This window comes from Mirounga leonina, unplaced genomic scaffold (assembly GCF_011800145.1).
Source record: "Mirounga leonina isolate KUSES-001 unplaced genomic scaffold, KU_Mleo_1.0 Mir_82, whole genome shotgun sequence".
Lineage (NCBI taxonomy): Eukaryota > Metazoa > Chordata > Mammalia > Carnivora > Phocidae > Mirounga > Mirounga leonina.
The window spans coordinates 29,255,580-29,270,686 of record NW_023270825.1 but is presented as its reverse complement, the minus strand read 5'-3'; the positions used below and the strand labels follow the sequence as shown (position 1 = coordinate 29,270,686).

The window sequence follows — 15,107 nt, the reverse complement described above, 5'->3', positions numbered from 1 at the left end:
CATAAACAGTCATTTCAAATATTTTGTATGTCATACATCTTATATGCTGTAATCTTACAATAAAGTAGAGAAAGGAAAATATTAAAAAATCATAAGATACATTTACAGTACTGTACTGTATTTACCAATACTGTAAGTTTACCTTGTCTGTTTACATGAGTAACCATCTGTCAGTACCTACGCCAGTTTTGTCTTATAGGATACAAAACTGTAGATGTTATATGATTGCTAACACTAGACATTACAAGCGCAAAGGAATGCAGACTTACTTACAGGTTTAACAATTCATGCACTAATAATGAAGCAGCGGCAGTTTGATTGCTCTATGGTAGCCTAGTGGAATTGATACAGTTCTTCACAGTAGCCTTGCCTATACACTAATGAACGAATCACTATAAAATTTTTATGGCGTAAAGTACTACAGTCATATAGTACAGTTTTAGAAACATTGTTACATTTTTTAAAAACCGCTTACCTGTGACGATAGGCTGATACACAGTTTCCCAAGTTACAAGAGTGAGAGGCATACTTTAAGGTAATGTAATTCCTTGAAAGCAAAATTATAAAGCAGTAAGAAAATCAAAACATTATTACTTTTATATTAAATATCACTCGCATATGCCTACGTAAGGACAGGGTATCCACTTCTATACAAGACTTACACTCACCTTTCTACATGATGAATACTTTGGCGATGATGATGACGACACAAAAGCATCTCGTACAATTATTGCTGTACAGTCAGATTTCACACAAAACCCACACACAACAGATAAGTTAATATTAACTGTATGGCCTGATGATTATTTATTATTCATTAAGTGGAAGTGGATCATCATAAAGGTCTTCGCCCTTGTCTTCACACTGAGTAGGCTGAGGAGAGGGAGGACGATGAGGGGTTGGCCATGCTGTCTCAGGGATGGCAGTGGTGGAAGGAGAGGTGGGAGAGGCAGACACACTCAGTGTACCTCTGTAGAAATATATTGTAATTTCTGTCTGTTTTGCTGTTTCATCTCTCTAAATATGTTTTTATACAGTACCAATCCTCCCACTGTGAGCTTTAGTTTCAGAGCCCATATCCTAGAATGGTTCATGTTGTAAAAGAAGTCAAAGCAGTCTTGGAGAATCAGAATCCTTCTGCCAGATTGTCTAATGTCAATTTGTTTTCTGGTGCTTCTTCTCCGTCTTGTTCCTCATCATCTGGTGCTGGTTTGGAAGCACTCATCTCCATCCGTTCGTCTTCTTTTAAGTCCTCAGTTGTGATGTCTGTTACCTCTTGGACTTCTCCATCTTAAAACCCTTCACCCCTACCTTTTTTGTCAAATCCAGTCTCTTTCATGATTTCCTTGATTGGCTCTATCATAAATCGTATGAGGTTATGTACAACATCCAGACAGTTTTCTCCGTCAGGAATCCATTATTTCGGGCTTGATGGTTTTCATGGCTTTTTCTATAACAATGATGGCATCTTTGGTATAGTCCTTCCAGAATTTCATGTTCTGTCTATCACAATTCTCACCCATAGTGTTGACAGTCCTTTTCACAGAATACTGTGTATAGGGACACCTGGGTGGCTCAGTCAGTTAAGTATCTGCCTTCAATTCAGATCACGATCCCAGGGTCCTGGGATCGAGTCCCGCATCAGGCTCCTTGCTCAGCAGGGAGCCTGCTTCTCCCTCTGCCTGCTCTGCCTGCCACTCCCCCTGCTTGTGCGCCCTCTCTCTCTGAAAAATAAATAAATAAAATCTTAAAAAAAAAAAAAGAATACTGTGTGTAATCATCCTTAAATGTTCTGATGACCCCTTGCTCCAGAGGCTGAATTAGAGATGTCGTGTTTGGGGGCAAGTAGACCACTTCGACACCTTTGGTGTTGAGCTCATGGGATTCTGGGTGGCCGGGGCATTGTCCAATATCAGAAGTACATTAAAAGTCAATCTCTTGCTGGCAAGGTACTTCCTGACTGGACAAAGCATCAATGGAACCAGTCCAGAAAAAGGGTCTTCATTGTCCAGGCCTTCTTGTACAACCAGAAGTCTGACAGCTGGTTTTGTGTCCCTTCAAGACTCAGGGGTTGTCAGGGGTTGGTAGGGTTTATAGAAAAGGGCAGTTCTGATCCTAAACTAAACTGCATTTGCACAACAGTCATTAGTCTGTCCCTTTCTGCCTTAAATCCTGCTGCTCACTTCTCTTCATATGGAGTAAATAATGTCTTTTGTGGCATTTTATTCCAGAACAGGGTACTTTTGTCTGCATGAAAAACCTGTTCAGGCAGATATCCTTTCTCCTCAATGATTTTCTTAACGATATCTGGGAACTTGTCTGCTGCCTCTTGGTTGGCAGAAGCTGCTTCTCCTGTTATCTTGACATTTTTAAAACCAAACCTCTTTCTAAAATTATCAAACCATCCTTTGCTGGCATTTAATTCTGCAGCTTTCGATCTTTCACCTTCCGTTTGCTTTGAGTTGTCATATAATGACTTCGTTTTTTCTTGAGTCATATTAGAGTCTGTAGAAATGCCTTTCTTATTAGCAGTCCTGTACCCACCTGAAAGCTGCATTTTCAATAGGAGATCAAAAGGTATTTCCCAAAAAGTACAAGGTTTTTATGCCTACTGGCACCGCTCCAGTGACAGCTTCGTGAATTTCCTCTTCTTTTTTTCACAGTGGTCCTTATGCTAGATTCATTTACCTTGAAATGGCAGGCGACTGCAGCTGCAGACCTCAGTCTGTGCTACATATCAAGCAGTTCAACTTTTTCGTGTCATTTCATATCTTTTCTGGTTTTGGGGGACACTTACAGCATTACTAGTAGTACTTCGAATGGATCCCATGGTACTATTCAAGGTTTATGGTATTGCACGAAACACAATGAAAAGTATGTGAGAATGGAGACCAGTTTTTACCGGATACCCAATTTACTGGAGAGATGAACTGCTCGTGTGAAGATGATTAGCCTCACATGCATTTTAAGTGGATACTTTGAACACTAAGCCTCACTGCAGTAGCCTCAGGAGGTGGCTACGAAATTATTACAGTAGTACACAGTATGTACCGTAGTTAATTTTGGGCAATTATGATGTAATACTGCATCTTTGTTCACACTTCTCTCAACTGTGAGTGGTGCCATGTACGGTATGCGTGAGTTTTAGAAAGTTTTAACTTTTTCTAATAGATATGTATATATTTTTGGCATTCGTGACATCTTTTTTTTTTTTAATTTCTAAGCTGTGTAGTTTGTCTGCAAGTTTTTGAAATTGTTGCAAATCTTCAAAAATGTTTCCAAAATATTTATAGGAAAAAATCCACATAGAGTGGACCCATGCAGTTCAAACCTGTGTTGCTCAAGGGCCAACTGTAAGACAATTATTTTTATTATTTTTGTCTCTTAACCTTCTTACTAGCCTTGTAAGTCATTAATTTACTACTGCCTGCACTATGTGCTTACCTTTTCCAGTAAGATTGATATTTCTATGTTTTCTTTTTACTAATTAGCACTCCTTCTTTTCAGCTTAAAGAAGTCCCTTTAACATTTCTGGTAAGGCCAGTCTAGTTGTGTTGAACTCTTTTAGATTTTGTTTTAAAAGATTCATTTATTTTAGAGAGAGACAAAGAGAGAGCATAAGCAGGGGGAGAGGCAGAGAGAGAGGGAGACAAGCAGACTCCCTGCTGAGTGGGGAGCCAAACACAGGGCTCAGTCCCAGGACCCTGAGATCATGACCTGAGCTGAAATCAAGAGTCAGACGCTTAACCGACTGAGCCACCCAAGAGCCCCTCCTTCAACTTTGTTTGTCTGGAAAACTCTTTATCTCACCTTCAGTTCTAGAGGACAACTTTGTTGGGTAGAGGATTCTTAGTTGGCAGTTTTTTTCTTTTAGCCACTCCCTTCTGGCCTGGAAAGTTCCTGTTGAAAAGTCTTATTGGGGATTCATTTGTACATACCAACTTGTTTTTCTCTTGCTGCTTTTAAGATGTTCTTCTTGTCTAACTTTGGAGACTAATTATAATGTGTCTTCTCTCTCTTCTTCTGGGACCCCTATAAATAATGCAAATGTTGGTCTGCTTGATATTGTCCTATAGGTCCCTTAAGCTATTTTCACTCCTTTTCATTCTTTTTTTCTTTTTGCTGTTCTGATTGGATGAGTTCCATTGCCTTGTCTTTGAATTCACCGATCCTTTCTTCTGCTTCATCTAATCTGCTGTTGAACTCCTCTAGTATATTTTTCAGTTCAGTTATTGTATTCTTTGGCACTGTGACTTCTATTTGGCATTGCCTTATATTTTCTTTTTGTTGAAGTTCTCACTATGTTCATTCATCTCCCAAGTTCAGCGAGCATCTTTGTGTCCATTACCTTGAACTCTTGTCAGGCAGATTACTTAACTCCTTTTCACTAAGGATTTTTTTGTGGTTTTATCTTGTTCTTTGTTCATTACATGTTCCTCTATTTCCTCTTTTTTCTGGACTCCTTGTGTTGTTCTGTAAGATAGTCAACTCTCCCAGCCTTGTTTTGGAGATGAACCTTTATCATTCAACCCTGCCCCAGTTCTTTCTTGTCTCTCAAGCCTTTGTGATGGTCCAAACAGCCTCTTTCATTTTTAATAGATCCCAGTAGTTGGGGGTGTGCCACGACCAGTGTCCCAAAAGGGAGGATCTCAGGCAGCACCTAGATTTAGGCTGATTGTAAGCTGGACCCTCTGGCGGCAGCTCTTAAAGTATGCAAATATATACAGTCCTGTGGGCCCGCAACTGTAAGCCCCACTGGCCACCAGAGCCAGGCGATCTCAGCATGTCCCGGGTGGCAGTCCTAAAAACCAGAGTACCAAGTGAGTGTGTAAGTCCCTTTCTGAGAGGGAACAGTGAGCCAGGGGAAGGCAGAGGGCAAGCACAGAGATAGCATGCACTGGCCTCCGTGCCCCATGAGCGCCACCTTGGGCCCCTACTTGTGTGCCAGACTGAAGGCTGCCCTAGGCCAAGGCTCTGGATTAAGCAAGTGAGCCTCTTTCACAGAAGACTGGAGTTGTTCCGGCTTGCGTCGTGTTCAGTGCCCTACATGTGGTAGCCTGTCAAGAATTGTCCCTCCGATTTTTTTTTTTTTTTAAAGATTTTATTTATTTATTCATTAGAGACAGAGAGAGAGGCAGAGGGAGAAGCAGGCTCCCTACTGAGCAGGGAGCCCGATGCGGGACTCGATCCCAGGACCCCGGGATCATGATCTGAGCCGAAGGCAGACGCTTACCCATCTGAGCCACCCAGGTGCCCTATTTTTATTTTTTTACATTTGATCTTAGCCAAAAGGCCGAGAAGCAATTATTTTTATTTTTTTAAAGATTTATTTATTTGTCAGAGAGAGAGAGAGCTTGCACGCGCACAAGCAGGGGGAGTGGCAGGCAGAGGGAGAAGCAGGCTCCCCACTGAGCAGGGAGCCCGATGATGGACTCAGTCCCAGGGCTCTGGGATCATGACCTGAGCCAAAGGCAGACGCTTATCTGACTGAGCCCTGTCCCTCCAATTTTTAAAGTCCCATGGGACTCAGGAATGGCAGCCCCCCCCATCCCTGGCCGCCAGAGCCATATGGTCCAGGGACATCCCTTGGGTGGCAACCATAAATACTGGTGCACCAGGTACATATAACAACCCTCTCCTTGCATGCTTGCTAAAAATACAATTTCCAGACCTTACCCAAGACCTGCTGAATTTCAGTACAAAGGTGTAGTTTGGGGATTATATTTTTACCAAACATCCTATCTGCTACTGTGACTGGGCGCATTTGGCTAACATTAAATTATTTTTTGGAGACTTGTATCCATTGGCTCCTTGCAGCCGCTGTAAGAACCCAGACTTGCCATTGTTCTGTCTTTCCTAGACCGTGGTGTCAGCCAGTCGTTTGTCGACTCATTCATTCATTCAGTGAACAAGCAAGTATTAGTTTAGGGAAAGGCGTATCGATGCCAGGCACCTCCATGTTCTTGCCTTTGGTTCATAAATGCCTTGTTTGCTCTGTGACCAAACTAGGTCCCAGTTTTATGAAAGACCATATTCTGGGACTATGGGTTTATATTCGTTCTTTTCCTTTCTCCTCTCTCTGTCCACCTCCATTCCAGGGTTCTACACCCACCCGGCCCCACTGTGACCCAGCCCAGCAGACACCTGCTATGGAACCCGGGGTCCTGCTTGTTCATTAGACATATGCTATAACTTTATCTCCCATCTGCCCTTTCTCCTTCCGGGCATTCTGCCTCCATTCATACCCATGTTTCTTGTCCTTTCTGCTGCTTCTCTGGAAACGTATTTTCTTCGACTCTCCTGCTTGCCTCATTTGCTTTCTCCCTGCATCGCACATGAGCTCTCAACCCACTCTTGTGCATGTCCGTCCACCACCTCTGTCCTGCTCACTGCTCCCCTTCTCCCCAATGGCAGGCATCACTCGGGAGCATGCCAGCTTCTCACTACCCCCTCTCCCCCATCTGACTACAGCTGGACTCTGGCTTCTCTTTTCTCCACGAGGGCACCCTCCAGAGTGAACATGTGAAATGACCACTTTTTACCACCTAGACTCTAGAAGAAAACTTCCTGGTAGTGACCAAATAGGCCCTAATCTTTTCTCCCCTTCTGTCTCCACACGGGGGCCACTCTCCCCTGAGTACCATTGCTCCTGCAGCAATAAACCCTTCGTAAAGGCATGTCTGCATGTGTCCCATCAGAGTAGACCCTGTCTTCTAGAGGTTTCCATTCTAAGAGAGCAACCTGGTCACTGTCCAGCTGCAGAAGGGAGGGAATGGGCTGCCCTCTGTGACCCCCCTCCCATCCCCTCTTCTTGCTTTCCTGAAAGTCAGGCAGCACGGTGACCCCGTGTCCTAAACGGAGCAACCCTTATTGGGCTGATCCCTCAGCCCTGGCCTTGTTTCATCCACTGTCACTGGGCAGTGGCGAGGAGTGACTTCTTTTGTACATATGGCAATTTGGGTGCCAGAGATAAAAAAGGGCAGGAGGGTTGTGAGTGACACACAGAATTGTCTGTTCCACCTACTTACCCTTGGTGGGAGCATGTTTAAATAGATCAGAGCATTTAATATCTGGCAGTATTTGTTGATTTCCATTTACTCATCATCTTGCTAATTTAAGCACATTAATAACTAGCAGCTGTACTTCATAGCAGTTCTTTATGTCATTTGAAAGGGAAACAAGCACTAAATATACTCTGGTTTCGCAGGCTATCATCCTTGGGGAAACTTTTTAACTCCTTGTAAACAGGTGTTTCTGGAGTCACTCAGTGATTTTAACTGAGATTTGAGCTTGTGGTGGCATGGATTTTTAGTGTTATAGTCCCATTCTGAGGGTGGCCCTTCTCCTGGAGTCGCACACTCTGCCCTTGTCCCTGCCCCAGCTTCTGCCCTGTTGAGAGCACCTACGTGTCTTGAGCCCAGCAGCCCTCCCACTCTCTTCTCTGCCTGCGTGAACTTGAGCGGTAGCAGCATGCCCTCCAATGGCAGAGCGGCCCCCTGCGCCCACTCCTTTCTGCCCCAGGCCGAGCAAAGGCTCGTCGTTATGATGGCTCCATGTTTGTGTTTTTAAAATTGTCACCTTAGAAGAAGCTCAGGCTCTTGGACTGCTGTGATCCAAAAGTGATCCCAAGAGTTGCTTCTTCTGTCCTTGGGAAGGAGAAGAATGCCAACACCAATCCTAAAATCACCTTCCTGTAGTAACTCCATTCGGGTAATCAAGCACTCTCATACAATCTGCTTTGGTTCCCACATCAGCCTGCAGACACATCCAGCTGCGGAAACCAGTGGGCCATCCCCCAGGGACAGGGAGTCCACAGCAGGTGGCTCAGATCCCAGGGCCCAGTCCAGTGAGAATAAGCCTTATTATCCCCTAGAACAGGGATCAACAAGCTTCTCCGGTCTGGCTTCAAAATCCAGCTGTCTGTTGAAACAGGCCCCGTTGTCCTAGCCTGGATCCTTGACTCTGGGGAAAAAAAAACAAAAACAAAAAGCAAGACATGAGAGCTGCCCTGGGCCCCCCTATAGACAGACAGCTCCCAGAGAAGCAGACGTGTTGTCTCCATGCAAAACTAACTTTTCTGTGTCTCCATGCTACTAGAAGTGAGACAGTGGAGGATGATTAAAAAGTGAGTTAAGCCTGGAGGAAGCCAAATCCTAGTTCACGTCAGCTTCAGAATAGGCCCTGATGGTCTGCTGGACTAGATATGGATTCCAGATAACAACTGCTTGGGTAAGATCTCGAGCGGTTCTCCTGTGGGCATGAGAAGGATCTTACCTCTCCTCTCTTGCAGGAGAGTTCTCGGCCTCAGACAGCTCCCTCACGGACGTCCAGGAGACCCGAAGGCCTCCCATGCCCGACCCCGGCCTGATGCCCCTGCCCGACACTGCTGCGGATTTAGATTGGTCCAACTTGGTGGATGCTGCCAAGGCCTATGAGGGTGAGTCCGTGGACGATGTGAGCAGGACGGGCAGGACCGGCAGGGCTGGGGGGTGCGAGGCTCTGGTCATTCTCTATCCGCTCTGCTGCTTTGAACACATGGACCACACAGGGTGGAGCCCATGCAGCTGGAAACCAGTTGGCCGAACCGTTACCGAGCACTCAGTAGGGCCACATGCTGTATGATTTAATCCGATGGGGCCTGACGTTTCCTCTGCATAGGAATTCATAGCATGGATGTCTCCCCTCCCCACATGTGGGAAGGGCAGGGAGTGGGGGCATCCCAGCTGTCACCTGATTGAAAAGAACACCTATCCAGAGAGTCTTTGACCTGATCATGAGGACCTCACTGTGAAGTGCAGCGTTGGATCTGTTAGGGATGCTTGTCCCACTTGGCCCTGCCCCAGGTTTGACAGCTGTTGGGTATCCTCTTTGTGCTGCTCACTCGCCTCTCCCGACTCTGGTAGCACGTTTTCTGTCCACGTTGTTCCTGTGCCAACCCACCGTCTGTGATTGCTTCACTGCAGGCCCTTACGCGGGCGTGCTGGAATGGAGGAAACTCGACGTATTAATGCTATCCGCATACGTGGACGTGAGGTTGTCAGATGCCTTTTGTGAATAGACTTCCCTCTGTGGTCATCATGCCAAATTCTTTGGTGCTAAAATGTTCTTTATAAAACAATGATAGCAAATGAGTGGTTTAAGGTGGAGTTCGTTTTTTTGTGTTTGTTTTTTTTCTCTCATGTTTGAAGAATTGAAAGTGGGTATTCTGCCCAAGCTACGATTTTCAGGAGAACCTGATTAGTCGACAGTGGAGTAGCCCACAGGGCATCCCCATGTGAGCTGGTGGCAATTCCCCAGTACAGACGATTTTAAATTTCAGCTTGTTGGTCACGCTCCTTTATGTGATATGGTAGTAGTTTCGTATTTTTAATGAGAGGTTTTGAAAATTTGATTGTTTTCTTTGCTCAAGTTTTAAGTTGGGTGTATTTTGAAGAACATATGGTTGCACTTTGGCTAAAACCCACCAAGGTAGCCAGGGATCTTGTGGAAAACATATTTCTACAAGGGCATTTTCTATCATCACTGAGTGGAAAAAGCCTTGGTCTGGAAATCTGGCACAATGCCTGTTTCCAGGGAAACATTTCACAGAATGCTACTTTGATGAGTAAGAAAAAGAAGACTACAATTGATTCACAAGTGTTTTCAAAAGGGATCTTAAACTGCTACCATCCTCTTAGAGCTGAAACAGTAATTTTTCCCTACACGGCTGATAGACCGGGCCCAGATGTTTCTCCAAAATACTGAATGGCTTCTCCTCTCCCTTCCAGTCCAAAGAGCCTCCTTCTTCGCTGCTAGTGATGAAAGCCACCAGCCCTTGAGTGCTGCACCCAACAGTGACCAGCTTGAGGAGCAGGCTCTGGCCCAGATGAAGTCCTACAGCAGGTTGGTCACCCAGTAGGGAGGTCAGCACTCTGCACCATGTGTCCCCTCCACTCGTGACAGCAGGTGTGGGGAAGAGATGGAGGCCACATGGATTAGCTGACTGAAGCTCATCACCGCAGTGCCAGACTCTTCACGTTTTAGAATGCTTTGTAACTCAATCCTGTAAACATAATTAAACTGTTCTTGATGACTACTTAGTCATAATCATGAATATTCATTATTATTTAAAGCCATAATACAGTTATGCTCTCAGGGCTGATCACATAAGGTGAGAAAAATCATTTGTCTGATGTCCTTGAGCCTGGTTTTGGAGTGTCTGCCCCTTGCTGTCAGTTGGTCATACTTGTAAATGTGCCCACATCTTAGCAGCTCCCAACACGCTGCTTCAGATCGACCTTAGATCCGGGTCACCAGAAGAGGTAAGATTCGCTAGAAAATGAAAGGCAAGCAATAACTGAGGCCCAGAGGGTTTCCTTAGGAGTTCAGAGCAGGGATTTTGACTTTTGTTGAACTGAGCAGAGGCGGATTTCCATTTTCCCGTTTCACGTGGTGAGGATGCTGGGTAGATGCGTCCTGTTACTATATAGGAAAGCATCCCACAGGCCGCTGTGGTATACATGTACCCCCTGATGCAGAATAGTTTCCTCAATTTGAAATCTCTCCTTTTAAAACCTTTTGAGGATGGTTAAGAAAGAATCCAGGTATCTAGGAAACAGACAGCAATAGGAAAAGTGAGGTTAGCCTAGGTGTTCAAATAGCCTGTGGGACTTGTTCCTGAAGACTTGGCCGAGCAAGTCTGCAAGGAAATGCTCTTCACAGAGAAAGCAGAAGAGTGGTGGGTGGTTTGTCCTGAGTAAAAGGGACAGGTGCTGCATTCACTCCGATCACTGAGACATCTTGGGAGGGAGAGTGGCAGTTAGTTTGGCTGTTGAGAGCTTTAAAAAAAAAAACGTAGAGTCAAGGGTGCAGTGAACCCAAAATGTACCTTCTTAGAATGGGCCCTCCCACCAGAAGTCTGAGTGAACAAGTCCATTTCCCTCAGAAAGGATTATTCAGCAGCTAGTTCTTAATCCTCACAGAGTCCTAAGATGAGGGTGATGGTTGGCAGTTTTCTTTGTTCAGTGAACAAGTAGAGTTAAGTGTGTTTTTAAAAATTAAAGCGTACACAGGCATGTAATTCACTTTGAAAACCTTCAGAAGTCAAGATAGGCTGCTAAGAGTTTTTACTGGGCATCCCATCTTAGAAGTTTGGAGATCTTATCATTTCATTTATTTACAGCCTGGAGCTACTCATGCCAACTGCGAGTTCTGCCCTTTGGGCTCGTAGATCTAGAATCAGCAGAAGACTTCAACACAGCTCAAGTAGAGACCGCCTTTTATTCCAGGATTCCAAAACTTCAGTCTGTCTGTGTCTTCCCTTTTTGACCTCTGGAAAGAGGCACCTGCATGTTCTCCCAGTGGAAGGCTTTAGCTTGTTGGTTGTGTGACTCTGAGGTGGTGTATCCGGCTAGAGCTCACTTGGAAACGTCCTGCAGCTTGACTTCAGGTAGACAGGAGTTGGATGAAGAACAACTGACGAGGGTCTTCTGTCCAGCCAGTTGGGTGGCCTTCTCCTCTGCTAGCTCCCTGGGGGCTTTTTGGTTCTCTGCTAGCATATAGCCTTCCTAGCACGTACATAAAGCGGGGGAAGGAACAGTGGGGGCCTAGCTTCATTATGCAGAACATAATAGCAAAAGAGACATTAAGGTTGGACTGACAAGCTTTTGAAACAGGTCTTATTTCTTTAAAAATATTTTAAGATATTTAGACAAGCTTTCAAGATGGGAGCATGATAACTTAGCTGCAACTGGATGAGTAACCACAGACTGTTTTCTGGGGAACCAGAGACCTACCCTCTGCGGGCCGCCCCAGGGTAGGGCTGACCTCAGCCCCTCTGCACACAGAGGAGGGGCTCTCTTCTGCTCACAGCCACTAAAGAGAATAGGAAACCCTGCACGGCTTGACACTTGGGCCTGCCAGAAAGTACCTCTCCTGCTGCCAAAGAGACCAGTTTCACTTACTGTCCTGTATTCTTTTGTCGTGAAGAGCCGGCATCTTTAACAGAGGAAGCTACTGATTGGCTGCTGTTCACCCTTGCGTTACCTTTTGTTAAAATTACCATTTTCCTTTTTAGAGTGAACATGCACATTGGGTCACCGTACTGAGTAGTTTGACATTAAAAAACCATTTTACAAATACAGCGGCCTCATTAAAAATGCCAAACAAACAGACCCAGCCGTGGAGGCTTCTGCCAACACCGTCTTTTGTTTCTTGTCCCCAGCAGTAAAGATTCCTCCCCCACTCTGGCTTCTAAAGTGGACCAGCTGGAAGGGATGCTGAAGATGCTCCGGGAAGATTTGAAGAAGGTAAACACACATTCTCAAAGCAGAGTGCCTGGTCTGTGCAAACTGCCCTTGAGCAGATGCCCTGTTAGTGGAGTAACATGGGGGCATTGTCCCTGTTTCCTCGGGACACATGCTCCACGAGCTGCTGGGAGCTCAGTTCCCACCGACACACACCGTGCGAGCAGGCCTTGTCGCGGGTGAGGAAAAGTTGTTGAACCCCAGCCAGCCCCTCGGAGCCCTCTCTGGGCCTCCCCGCCCCTTGTCTAATGGGCCAGTAGCCCAGACCCACCCATCTTCACTGTCATTTGGGCTTTCACAGCAAGAGAACTGAATGTTGTTTTGTTTCTTAGTGGCTTTGACTATATTAAGACGGCAGCCACCCAAACAACAGTCCGAAAGTTAAGACAGCCCTTATTGAAGACATTAAAGTACACGTTAATGTCTTTGCATTCCAAAATAAACCTTACTGAGCCTCTGGCCTGAGTATCCGAATGCCCAGTGTCAGGCCACAGATACAGAGGTTTAGGATGAAGAACAGAAATGGGTGAAGGGGACACCGGCTCCCTAGCCACCCCTCCAGCTGCTGGGTCCCAGCCCTTTCCTCCTCTGCCCTGCCTCCCAGGAAAAGGAAGACAAAGCCCACCTGCAGGCGGAAGTCCAGCACCTCCGGGAGGACAACCTAAGGCTGCAGGAGGAGTCCCAGAATGCCTCGGACAAGCTGAAGAAGTTCACGGAATGGGTCTTCAATACCATAGACATGAGCTAGGGCCGGCCGGCGGGGGGAGCCCCGGGAGGGGGTGGGGGGCTCTCCGCTGCGGTTTGGCGCTCCTTCGACCATGCCCCGGAAAGCCTTCTCAGCCAACCCGCCCTCGCTTCCCACTCCGGCCCCTCTCGGGGAGCGCACAACACAATTATTGCAGATCAACAATCATTATCTGCCTTTTGTAGAAAAGAAAAACAAAAAAGTAAATAAAAATTTTAAAAAGTAAAATAAAAGTTTAACTGCTAAAATGTGAATGTCTTTATTTTTTTGCACAATATCTTTATCTGTTACGTATTTAAAAAAGAAAGTGGGCCTAGGCCGCCCTGGCCCATCTGCCTCTATTTCCATGAGCTCTTATCGATTTCAGGTAACCCAAGCTTTCCCTCCTTATCCTGACCCATGTCATTGCTCCTAGGAAAATAAAGTTTTTGCAAATGGTTTATTTGGGGAGGGGGCTTTCCTTACCTTAGTTCCTAAAATGCCTGGGGAGGGAGGTGCTTGGAGAAAATGCCTATACCTCCCTTGAATGACATGTGCATGAGCTAGCATCCCTATCTTCCCGAGGATAGCGGGGTTGGGGTTACCTGCAAGTCAGTGCCCCAGAGACAGAGCCAGGGCCTCGGGCGGTGCCCCTTCCCTCTCCTGCACTGTGACGTCACTCCACCACCTGCACCCCCTGCTGCCTCTCCCTGGAGATGGTCCCAGGTGCGCTCCTCAGAGCTAGAACCCTTTCTGTCTGGTTTAAGTGGGTCCCACCAAATTGGAATCAGCCTCTCTACAGCTTCTTGGCTCCAAACATTAATTGGTTTCAGAATTCCTCCAGAGTAAAATCTTACTTGTATGTATTTTGGTCAAAAGTATAGCTTTTGTTTGAGATGTGTAAAGATGAAAATGTGGCAAAATTGTATTTTTAGCTTACTCAGAATGGCCATATTAATTAATCCTCTCCAAAGCAAGGCTGGACCAGTATTTATAACTAGGGAAAGTGAATGTTAAATTGTTTAGTACTTGCTTGTTAGGAGCAACGACTGTGATCATAGAATGGGCTTTTGAAACCTGCATGTCCCAGTGTGCAATTTCAGCACGGCATTTTCTGAATCCTTTTGTGGCCAGCCAGAGGATTCTGCTGCAGAAATGATTGATGTGCTATTTTTCCTGTCTAGTGATGCAGCTGCTCTGGGCCTCTGGCCATCGTCCCAAGGCCCCCAGTCCTGCAGACGGACACACTGGGCCCACCAGTGTTAAGGGACCCGGGGAGCCCCTGGTGGCCTTGTTTCTTGCCTTCATAAAATGTCACGAAGCTGACGCCTGTGTCCCTTCAGTGGCAACTCTGATGTAGGGAACGTTCTGCGATGTCATCTGCTCGGAAGCTCCCTGCCCCAAGTAATCAACTCCTTCCTCCATCCCTGAAAGAAACAGGATGGATTTTCTCTCTTCTCCTCCCACCCCCTCCACCAGACTTTTACGGTTTCATTCATGATTGTGATTTTTCTATGGAATTTTTTTTTTTCGGGTGACATTTCCACCATGGAAATAGGAAGATTTCGGAGTGCTTTGTAAAGATCTCAATTGTCTGTCTCTTTCTCTCTTTGACTTGTATGAAGGAGATTGTTACATTGCCTGATATCTCTTTGTAAACGAGAAATATCGCTAACATCCAAGCATTCTGAAGTCTTGCTTATCCTTCTGAGTTTAGTTTTTATTTTGTTTTTCATTTGTTTGGGGACTTGGGGCAAGCTATTTATTAGAGTTTTGCAACAGAATTCTTGTTTGAAGCCTTTAAAGACTACTTGTAAAATTCAAACAATAAAATTCATTTTAAACGCTCTTTTAAAATGCTTTGGTATTATTGCTTGAGGTTTTCTTATTTGAAAGACCACCCAGTAACTCATTGACCCTCCTTGCAACCAATGTTATTATGAGGCTCCATTAACACTGAAAGATGATTCTTCAAAGTTTCTGTCCCTCTCAGAATGCTAATAACCTTTTTTACTCTCGTTTCACATGTCCTTAGAGAATTCCCAATTTGGCTTCTCTGCTTATAATTTAATATTTGCAGAGCACTTTCTAATTAGTTG

The 15,107-nt window shown here is 45.4% G+C and overlaps 1 protein-coding gene across 8 annotated transcripts in view; it reads left to right on the top strand.

The window, feature by feature from the left end:
• Window positions 1-14,860, top strand: part of SIPA1L1 (signal induced proliferation associated 1 like 1) — a 447,306-nt gene extending 432,446 nt beyond the window's left edge. For all 8 annotated transcript variants that reach the window (XM_034992842.1, XM_034992846.1, XM_034992844.1 and 5 more), the window contains 4 exons: window positions 8,291-8,437; window positions 9,768-9,882; window positions 12,203-12,287; window positions 12,889-14,860. In XM_034992842.1, coding sequence (XP_034848733.1) covers window positions 8,291-8,437; window positions 9,768-9,882; window positions 12,203-12,287; window positions 12,889-13,032 — 491 coding nt within the window. In that variant the 3' untranslated portion in view covers window positions 13,033-14,860. The remainder of the gene's footprint in view (window positions 1-8,290; window positions 8,438-9,767; window positions 9,883-12,202; window positions 12,288-12,888) is intronic.
• The last annotated feature ends 247 nt before the right edge of the window (window positions 14,861-15,107 follow it).